General features: G+C 34.5%; 2 protein-coding genes across 2 annotated transcripts in view; both read right to left on the minus strand.

The window, feature by feature from the left end:
- Window positions 1–2,951: 2,951 nt before the first annotated feature.
- LOC107683511 (high affinity immunoglobulin epsilon receptor subunit gamma-like) lies at window positions 2,952–8,697 on the minus strand. The gene is made up of 5 exons (XM_016479568.1): window positions 8,491–8,697; window positions 6,485–6,582; window positions 5,732–5,764; window positions 4,757–4,786; window positions 2,952–3,860 (listed from the first exon to the last, which is right to left on the minus strand). Exons 1-5 carry the CDS (start codon window positions 8,558–8,560, stop codon window positions 3,798–3,800), a joined length of 294 nt encoding a protein of 97 aa, XP_016335054.1. The 5' UTR covers window positions 8,561–8,697; the 3' UTR covers window positions 2,952–3,797.
- A 595-nt stretch (window positions 8,698–9,292) lies between these two features.
- Window positions 9,293–11,482, minus strand: part of LOC107683510 (NADH dehydrogenase [ubiquinone] iron-sulfur protein 2, mitochondrial) — a 22,953-nt gene continuing 20,763 nt past the window's right edge. The window contains exons 13-14 of the mRNA XM_016479566.1: window positions 10,938–10,995; window positions 9,293–9,454 (exon numbers count right to left, since the gene is read on the minus strand). Coding sequence (XP_016335052.1) covers window positions 9,417–9,454; window positions 10,938–10,995 — 96 coding nt within the window. The 3' untranslated portion in view covers window positions 9,293–9,416. The remainder of the gene's footprint in view (window positions 9,455–10,937; window positions 10,996–11,482) is intronic.

Here is an 11,482-nt window from a genome sequence, read left to right on the forward strand (position 1 = left end):
AAAAAACATGCACAGACAAATCCAAATTAAACCCTGCGGCTCGTGACGACACATTGATGTCCTAAGACACGAAACGATCGGTTTGTGCCAGAAACTGAACAGTATTTATATCATTTTTTTTTACCTCTAATACACCACTATGTCCAACTGTCTTTGGGCGCACGCACGGCATCCGGTGCGTGAGGTGTGTACGAGCTCTGGCGTAGTTTACGCAAGCGCCGGAAGTGATCTCTCGCGCGCATACGTCACTCATTGTTTACACAGTGCACAGTCATTGTAGGTACGACGGCTAATCAAAATGGTACTTACTTGCGCTTGCCATGCATTATACGACTGACAGACTGCAACGGCTGGAGTTAAAATCATCATATGTGTTCTACTGAAGAAACAAAGTCACCTACATCTTGGATGCCCTGGGGGTAAGCAGATAAACATCAAATTTTCATTTTTGGGTGAACTATCCCTTTAAAGAGCCACATAACAGTTTTTATTGTTTGAATTTCTTTAATAAAATGACAAAATGTGAAAGACTTTGTTTCATACCAGAAGTAACCTGCTCTGTCTTGTCTGTTAGCACGTTGTCAGTGTCGTCTTTGCTCCACGATGTATTTTTCACTGCATGACAACATGATGTGTCGTAAGAACGCAATGGCTTGTCATACGTCGCAGCAGTAACTAAAGGGGACGGGTCTTAGCGAAGGGTCAGTTACAAGAAAAAAAGTTACAGTTGTGAGATATAATCTCAGAATTGTGAGGAAAAAAGTCAGAAGTCACAAATATCTGTTTAATTTTTTATGCCGTGGTGGAAACAAGCTTCCATTAATACATCACAATAGTGGGGGGAAAAAAGTCAAGATAATGCAACTTTCTTTTCATGCCAACTTTAGGGAGAGATAATTAAACATGTTTTCATTTATTGTAAATAAAATCATGAAAAGGAAGTTATTTTTTTTTACAATTCTTTCTGGAAATGTTCGTACATTGAGTGGTTGAGGATGGAAATGAAGAGTGTTGATCTATGAAAATTACAAAATGAAAGATGCACAGTTCATTTCCACTTTGTAAGTCAAATCACATTTTGTTTTTGTCCTGTGATATATACCGCTTCCAGTGGTGGGGTGTGCAATGCAGGATAAAAGAGAAGGAAGGGCCAATCCTATAATTGGCCAGGACTGCTTTTTATTGGTCTGTTATGTAGGAAATCATTGGAGAGGTGTGGTATCAAATTGTTGTTAATAAATAAATGCAGACTTGAAAACTTCACCACATTTCTGCTCTTGTTCCAACACCGGATACATTGACAGTATGGCAATGAAGGCTACAGTGACTGTGTTTCTGGTTCAGTCTCTCTTTATTGTGAACACCAGCCTCTACAGACGACACATTTATGTGAATGAGAGCATGACATGGACAGATGCACAGCAGTACTGCAGAAAGTACCATGATGACCTGTCCACCGCCAGCAATGTAGAAGTGAAACTACTCTCTGCGAATCCAAAGATCACTTCTGAATATTTCTGGATTGGACTTCAAAGAGATTCCCAAAGCCCACTGCTCTGGAAATGGAGTGGAGGTGAGAATGCATCTAATATCATGTGGGATTCTGGACAACCGGATGCTTTGCATGAACAGTGTGCTGCGGTTCTAAAATCAAATGCTAAACTGCATGATGCCACTTGCCTTTTATCTATACCGTTTTATTGTATGGAGGTATTTGAGCTAATCCTGGTGCAGAAGGAAAACACATGGATAGAGGCCCTGGAATACTGCAGACAAAACCACGTTGATATGGCTGGCCTAACCTCAGATCCGATGATGATAGAGGCGAAGAATAAGAGCACGCCAGCCCATGTGGACGATGTGTGGATTGGTCTACGGTTCATAGCCGGTCATTGGTTTTGGGTAGATGGAAATAATGTTGAATATAAGGGCTGGTCATCTGAGGGGGAGCCACAGTGCCCTCCTGTGGATCAGCACTGTGGGGTGTTTAATAAAAAAAAGATTGTTTGGAAACCTGACAACTGTGAGCGAAGACTCAACTTTCTCTGTCTCAAGAAAAATAAAGTAATAGCTGAAGGAAGCAGTAATTGAATCAGTTTGGCATGTGTAAAAAGTCATGCCTACTAAATAATCAGCTTACTAAAGAACGCTAAATCAAATTAAGATGATTTTTGCTGTTACTATTATCGATTTGACGGCACTATCGGATGAGAACAAAACCAAGCTGGATGAAATTGAATTGAATCAACTGAACTGACTTGAGCTGAATAACATTGTCTTTGTAGAGTTGCTTAACTGAATTGAACTTGTTTCATAATTGATGAACATTGCTATTATTTTCCTATTTATTACTTTAAAGCGGCTTTGAAACCATCTGTATAGTATAAAGTGCTATAGAAATAAAGGTGACTGGAGTAGTTGCTATAGATGTAGATGTCAGCTATGTACTCAGTAGACAAAACATCTCGCATTTGCTGCTGTTGTGAAAATAAAGTGAAATCTTGTTAACCAAATAATATTTGCCGTGGTAAGAAGTAACAATTGTAATTAATATTTGATTCCAGATATGTGTTGATATATTACATATACATAAATTCAGACCTGCTACAATGTAGCTTTTCAGCATGAATTACAAGTATTTTTCTCTCAAAAAAGACTATATTTCACTGTACAGTAATTTTACTCTTGAGTTGTCATCGTAATTACTGTAAATGTGATTACATTACAAGATTATCAAATAATAAAGAGAGTAACAGGAAATAATTCATAACAAAAAAAAAACATTTCATTCTTTTTCATTTTCAAAAGGTAAAAAAAAGTGTTCTTTTAAAATTCTTACAATTATTTTTGATTTTGACAAAATAAAATCTGGAAGTTTAATTATACAAGAATAGTAGGATTGTGTATCATCACCACTGCCTGCAAAATAGTTCTTCTTAATTTTGACTAAATTAAATGTTTATCATCATAACTATCTGCAAATCTATTGATGTAAGAACTGAAACCAGATTATTTTGTGGAAAGGAAATGAAACCATTTCATGATGACTAATAGATACTGGCCCCAAAAAATAGCAAAACATGTAAGCACAACTGGACAAAATAATTACATTTTGGACATATTTAATTAAATACTCTTATAATAAGTATGTAAATCAATTCTGACCATCAATGGTATATCTTTTTTTTTCCATAGTTGTTTTCTCAAATGCAACATGTAGCAGAAAAAAAAAACTATTTTTGCCACACAGCAAAACAATATGAGTGCTTATTAAACCAATGGAAAGAAAAGGCCTACACACATATACAACCAAACACAGCTCTGTTTCCATCGCTCACACCTGTGGTCAAAGTCAGATGCACTTTTTGTCAGACCACTCATGTATTCTTTAAAACAGGAAATGACTCGGACTCTGTGGTGTTGGTGGCATGTTGAAGCTAGAGCAGGAAGTTAGCCTCGAAAAATGGTGACACGCAGCTGTGGTATACATGTTAGAAGCTTAAAATGTAGTTTAAAGGCAAACAAAAACACATTCATCAACATTTTAAAACTAAACCATTTAAACTATCAAACAAATAGAATAATCACACAAAAATACGTTCCTTTTGCATTCTGTTTGATTATTGGTATGTGCCTGCCAAACAAACAGCAAACAAAAAGCCTGACGTAAGTGATTACCAAAAGTTATTTCAGTATAAACAAAACATTCTTTTAAGAGCTTATTTACAGTAGGGACATGCTTAAGATGACAGTGCTATTAAGTCCAGAAACTTGCTTTCCTCCTTTTGCCTCGAGTCTCATTGTTTTCCTTTTTTCATTTTGATGGTCTCATATGTGTCCTGATCGTGAGGCTTGAGACCCTGTGGTGTGGAGGAGAGAGAAGGACAACACGGATGTGGCAGAGTGTCAGCACCATTTCAATAGAAGCTCACCAGATCAACCACAACGCTTCAGAGATTTCATGTAGATCAGTTAAATGCTATGAAATTGCTGCACTTTATCATTACATTACTTACTATATAACAGCTTCTTATATTTAGAGGATTTAGATATTCTTTACGCCTTCAAGGAGTTGCATAACAATATGAATAATAACAATATGTATATGCGTGGTGATATAAATGAATAATATGTGTGTGTGTGTGTGTGTGTTTGTGTGTGTATGAGATTAAATGTGAGCCTGGACCACAAAACCAGTCATAAGAGTCAATTTCTCAAAATTGAGATTTATACATCAGCTGAAAGCTGAACAAATAAGCTTTCCATTGATGTATGGTTTGTTAGGATCGGACAATATTTGGCCGAGATACAACTATTTGAAAATCTGGAATCTGAGGGTACAAAAAAAAATCTAAATATTGAGAAAATCGCCTTTAAAGTTGTCCAAATGAAGTTCTTAGCAATGCATATTACTAATCAAAAATTAAGTTTTAATATATTTACAGTAGGAAATTTACAAAATATCTTCAGGGAACATGATCTTTACTTAATATCCTAATGATTTTGGGCATAAAAGAAAAATCAATAATAATCCATACAATGTATTTTTGGCTATTGCTACAAATATACCCCAGCTACTTAAGACTGGTTTTGTGCTCCAGGGTCACAAATGATGTTTAACCCATTTGTGTGTGTCTTTCACTGCTCTTACAGTGGAACGCAATAAAGGACAAATAAAGAATATACACATACACACAGGACAGGTCTAAACTATGGCTACACAGAGTATTGAACAACCACAACACAACAAAAATACCTCATAAACCCCTTCGCCGGCATCTTTCCTCTGTAAACAATCAGAAAAAAAAAAACATTAGAAAGCCTGCAACAATACAGACACACACAAAAAGAAATGCGTACGTGGGGCTTCAAAGGTTTTTGAAAGGACAGTGATATTTGTCACATATGGTCACACAGTATTTTTTGTTGCATTGCACTCTTAGAAATAAAGATTTTTTTTATTGGCATCTGTGGTTTCATGAAGAACCTCCAACATCCATGAAACCTTTCCACTGGACAATAAATTCTTTATAGTAAAAAAAAAAAAGTTCTTGAGATTTAAGGAAATTTCTTTACACTAAAAAAAAATATATATATTTTTTTTAAAGAAACTGCCAACTGAAAGGTTTTTTGGGGAAGCGAGAATGGTTCTTCTATGGCATCCTGCAAAAACCCTCTTTTGGAAGCTTTATTTTTAAGAGTGTACATTTAGTGTAAAGTGTCGATTATAAAAAAATGTAAAAGGTCGCATACAGGAATAGTACATATATTGTGCGAAAGGTTTCATACTGAAAAGCAGACTTCACACAGTTCAAGACCGGATGTAAAAGTGTGAAGGGGTGGAGAAGGACAGTAAGCAAAAGAAAATAGTACATATATTGTGCGAAAGGTTTCATACTGAAAAGCAGACTTCACACAGTTCAAGACCAGATGTAAAAGTGTGAAGGGGTGGAGAAGGACAGTAAGCAAAAGAAGATCATTTTGGCGATTGAAACATAAGATTGAGTCTCATGAAACGTGTGAAGTTTAAGAATATGCTGCTCACATTTGGGTTGCTTTAAGGATATTAATAGTTAAGACACATAAATGTCATTTGCTTTTTTGTTTTATTCTAGCGTTTTATTTATTCCATTTTATAATGTTTTTCTGAAACAGATATAATATGCAAACATATTACCTAAAATTAGACAGACAGACAGACAGATAGATTTCCACCAAAAACCAGTCTTACCCCTGAATATTTTTCTGCTTGTTTACTTCGCATCTGCCAAAGAATGAACAAATTAACAATTATAATAATAATAATAATAATCATTCAATCTTCTGTAATTTGATGTATACATTTCATATTACAGAAGAATGTGTGTGTATTATATATATATATATATATGTGTGTGTGTGTGTGTGTGTGTAGGCAAAATAATGTGAAAACCCATTAATATAGGGGTTAATATAATTTGTAGGCAACAGTGATAGACAAACATCGCGATTATCTTTTCTTTGTCTGCTATATGTGGACAGTTTTCAAGACAAATGTTAGAAGCCAATTCCCTCCTCCAGCACACAGATGTTTTTATATAAAACATTCAAATGGAGACTATTACAAAGCTGTATGAATCTGATCTACGAATGTTGGAAGCTGTATTAAAGGCAAATGGTGGTAAAACACCTTAATAAAAAATACTGCCTATTTACCAGGTGTTCACATTATTTTGTCCAACCCCAGTATATATATATATATATATATATATAAGACAAAGATATTAATTGTTTGTATTAAATTAATAACTTCAATATAATTGTTTTTACCAAATAATTTCAGGATGGCATATACTCTCTGTATTCAGATCAGGCCTGTTATATGATATTTAGACTAGTTTTAAACAAATTCAATTTATTAAATCATATTAGAATTTCAAATGCAAGATACAAAAAAAAAAGAAAGAAAAAGAAAAAACGATGAGTTTGCTCAGATATACAGTACCTTCATTCTGCAGTACAGGACAGTGAGAACAATCCCATAGATGAACAGAACCACGTCCAAGATGTAGCATATCTGCGGCTCTTTCAAACTCATCGCATCTTCAAAAAAGTTAATTAGGAAAAGAAAAAACTCAACATATTGTGCTACAGTTAAAGTATTTTATAACAATTATTAACATTGAAAATATGCTTTTTTTATTATTGCACAAAATGGTCCGTGAGTCAGTTTTATAGGTCCCTCCTACTGTACATAGGATCATGAGTGTATAAACACTTTATCTGCTGTATTTTAATAAATTCTCTGTAAATTTGTGGTTATTAGTAAATTGCAAAAATTGATGCACCACATCTTTAGAATTGTATCGAAGCGTTGGTGATGCTCTTATAATGTTTATACAGCATGAAAGATAAGAAATCACTTGTGTTTAAACAATAAACAAGTTCTAATTATCAGACATCAATACACAACAATAAACTATGATTTTTGGGAATGTTGTACCGACTCGTACATTCAACACAATCATTGCACAACACTGAATAATATTTGTTAAATAATTATTTTATAATGAATCATTTTAATTACATATGCAAAAAATGTAAAAAAAAAAAGAAAAGAAAAAGAAAAAAGCTTTTGTGAGAGACTAATGCCTAAATGTGCTGAAACGTTAAAGAAATAGCAAGAGCATGTGTTTTTCTCACCTAGTATCGTATCCTAAAGAATAGTGTTACTTCTCTTTTCGTGTAAATTCACAGACAAAACTCCACTGACCACATGCTTACAGTGAAACCTGCTACAATTAAACTTTCTGTATTAAACAACACACACCGTTGTCTTACTAGCTTGAGGTTTAATAGATTAATTCTAGTGCAACATATTGACAAAAATACTGTTGGTTGATCAAAATGCATGATTTTTGTCTCGAACCTTGATGCCAAAAATGTGTTGCATCAGTGAACTTAGATTTAGCATGCATTCAATGAGAATTGCATAAGAAATGACATTAAGTAAATACTACAAAGCTCAAAAATCCTTAAACCCTGTTGTTTAATTCAACTTATATAGCATCCTCATTTACAGAGAAACAGAAGGGAAGTGGACCAGCAAAACTCAATTAGCCACAACCTAAACGTAAGAAGTAGCACTAGTTTCACATGTACTAGCCAGTGTGAACGTGCTGAAAAGTGTTACTAGTGTATTTATTCTGTTATTACTGCAAGCTTGGGCTAAGCAGTTGGCATTGTACTATAGAGTCATATTGTGTGGTTCAAGCTTTGTTGACAGAATGAGAAGAGGCTACTTCCTGGCAACAAAGTTTCCAACATCAAAGTTCAGATATAGTAAGGACTGTGAAAACAAGAGATGTGAAAAGTGAACTTTATATAGACGTGACTAACCAAGGCGCTTACAGACTTAACTTCTTTTTTTTCTTTTAGTGAATGCTGGATTGTAGCATTTACATAGATGTGCATTGGATTTTTAAACATCCCTTGCTTTAATTTATAAGCTTTTACAAAATACAGAATAAAAACCTTTCATAAAATCTCTGCATACTTCCATATTTAGGATGTGATCAGAGCGCACATGCTTAGTGGCATTATTTCATAATTTATGAACAAGCCCAGAGGAAGTCCATAATGTGTTAATCTTCACAAGTTTAGCAGACAAAATGACTACCTGAAAACAAACAAAAAAAAAAGTAATCCAAAAGAGAATTTTCCACCATTCTCGCAAGGTTTTAGTTTGTTATATACCATAAAAAAAATTGCAATAGCCATCAGGCCTTCCCTAAAAAGGGAAAGTTGTTAATGTAATACATTTAAAATTCTTAATTGCCATTATCAAAATTATTAAGTATATTTCCAAGATGAAAAAGCAGCTTAAAATTGAAAACTTAAATTAGTTGATAACATTTTGTCAACCTGTAGCACTTCTATCAACGTAACCGCACAAGATTCGCAAAACACAACGTTCGCCACAGATAAAGAGCGCCAGCATTTAACACTTACCAGCACTGCCGAAGCTGAGCCAAATAGAAAGAAGAGAGAAGGGCAACCCCACCTTCATCATCATCATCATAAAAACTTGGCTTTGCTTCTGCGTACCTCACGGGACGCACACCTCCAAAGAAGACTTTCAGTGAACAGATGTGAAAAGCACATCAGAGGCCGACAAGAGGGAAGTTGTGGTGAAAATATGTCAGTTTTCAAGATAAACCACCCCCACCCAAGTGACGAAGAGGAAAAAGGGCCGAAAACCATGTGATCTGCTTTAGACTGCTGATCCTTGGAAATGCCGATTCAGCGTTGTTAATTGCAGTTATTTTGCATATATACTAGTGCTGTCAAACGATTAATCGCGATTAACTGTGTCCAAAATAAACGTTTTTGTTTGCATAACATATGTGTGGGTACGGTGTATATTTATTATGTATATATAAATACAAATACATGCATGTTTATATTTCAGAAAAATATGCTATTTTTATATATTAAATATATTTATTTATAATATAAATTATATGAATATAAATATAGACATGTAAATACATGTAAATATTTTCAAAATATATACTGTATGTGTGTGTATTTATATATACATAATAAATATACACAGCACACACGCATATCTTATGCAAACAAAAACTTAACCGTTTGACAGCACTAATATATACATGAAAAAAATGCATGCACAGAATCTACGTGCAAGTTTGCACTTTTACAATCAGCACTTGTAAAGTTGTAGCCTTCTTTGTTCGCAAGTCACATTAGATAAAAACACCTGCCAAGTGTAAATAAAGAGAATTTGCGGTTTTTAAGATTTAAAATATTTATTCGGTTTCATAAATATTTACATAGAGAAATGAGAGTAACTTCTGTCATAATATCACTAGAATGGATCACAAAGACAGAATCAAGATCAGACACTGGTGTCCTCAACGGTCCACTTCACCAAACACAATGTCCTGAGTGCCTGTGGAAAAAGACAACAGGTTGAGGCTCAGGGCAACATCAAATTGCTAATAAAACACTAAAAATACACGAAAACTGATTAATTTTGTAAGATATATTTTTTCCAATGTCATTTTAATTTTCAGAGATTTTCACACTGCATTAAAAATATCAACTGAGAAGTGTTTGTTTATTTTTTTTTGCTTAGAGTAAATGCTTAGATTTATGATCAAATCTCTGTAGTTTTTATTGTGGGGGGTCAAAATTCAATGTAATATAAAGACTTGGAGATCAAAAAGCCTAGGATTTTTCTAACAACTGATGTATACATAAGTAAATGTAAGTTGCTTTTGTTCAGTAAGTGTTCATCTTAAAATATTAAACAATATACAAGTTCTGACATTTATAACTCAGTAGAGATTTTATAGCAAAAAGACATGTATCAACCTGAAGGTGAACATTTTTAGAATTATGCTACTGTAAAAAGCTTTTTACTTGCTGAAAAAAAAAGTATAAACTATCAATCACAGAGCAGAAGGCACGTAAAAAAAAGTGGACTTTTTAAAAAAATTTTTTAGCAATGTTAGATCATGTTGTTCATTCTTGTAGACTGACTTTACATTCATTCAAAATACACACCATATGTTTAAAATAAACAATATCACTGCACTGACCAACATTTATGAGCCTCAGCGATATAAATCAGATCAGTTGTTGACATATTCAAATATGAATATGAAAATATGAAGGTTTCATGTCATTTGTAACAATATAAAATTCTTAACCAATGATCTGTTAAGGATTACATAAACTGTAAAACATATTTTTACAAGATTATTAAAGTGTTTTACTAGAAAATACAATTTAAGTCTTTCCAATTCAACATTATCACATTTAATTCCATGTATTTCTTGCCATTTCTTTGTAATTATTTGTGACATTTACTAGGAATTTTGTTTCTACACCAATTATTTTCAGTGTAATTATATAAGCAGAATTCTGACTGTCAATTGTTTGTTTGTAGGGATATAAGTGTGGAGGCTGAATGGATGATTGAAGTGTTTGGAGAATGTCAAAGAAAATGTAAGCAAATAAAATATTTGTAAGCAGAATGTGAACTCTCTGGCGCATTCAAATTTGCTGTTTATTTGAGCAACCTGATATAGCAACACTGGGGTGGGTCTAAGACAGCGAGAGAGTTTCACCAAAGCAGCTATAATACTATGAAATCAAATACATTGTTTAGAAAAGTACAGAGTAGAACAGGGAGGGATTTAAGAATTAAGGAAAACAGAGAAGATTTTACTATATAGTGCTGCTGGCCTCTTATTTAAATGTAATACTGCAAGCAAATGTGCAGTTCATTGCTGTGACATGCAAATCTACAAAACAGACTGAACTGAAAAGTGTAGTATTAATTAGAGAGAGAGAGAGAGAGAGAGAGAGATAGCGCGAGAGAGAGAGAGAGAGAGAGAGAGAGAGAGAGAGAGAGAGCGAGTACTTACCGATGATCGCCACCACGTCAGCAAGCATGTGTCCTTCAGACATTTTATCTAAACCAGCCTGAGGGACAAAACAGACCACATCACTGAGCAACATCACATCACAAATGGGAAAAAGATAAGGCCTGCAGTATTTGCAGCATTTTTCCATACACTACCATGCAAAGGTTTGAACTCGCTATGATTTTTTTTTTTAAATAATATTGATACTTTTATTTAGCATTAAATTGTTAAAGGGGTCATATGATGCGATTTCAATTTTTCCTTTCTCTTTGGAGTGTTACAAGCTCTTGGTGCATAAAGAAGATCTGTAAAGTTGCAAAGACTAAAGTCTCAAATCCAAATCACCGGATCTGCTTTCACCGTGGACGAAGCGGAGTCCAGCCCGGCCCGGGGTCATCACATGTGGTTGCCGCAGGCCCTCCGGACGCTCCTTCGTCGAATCCGCCGGCCGCACCGTTCTCAAGCCCACCTGCCGCCGCTCACTCTAGCCCCCGGCCTCTGCTCACTCTAGGCCGCCGTGTGTGACGCTGTGTTTCGTTGTGAAA

This window comes from Sinocyclocheilus anshuiensis, unplaced genomic scaffold, assembly GCF_001515605.1.
Source record: "Sinocyclocheilus anshuiensis isolate Anshui unplaced genomic scaffold, SAMN03320099.WGS_v1.1 scaffold874, whole genome shotgun sequence".
NCBI classification, from domain to species: Eukaryota; Metazoa; Chordata; class Actinopteri; order Cypriniformes; family Cyprinidae; genus Sinocyclocheilus; species Sinocyclocheilus anshuiensis.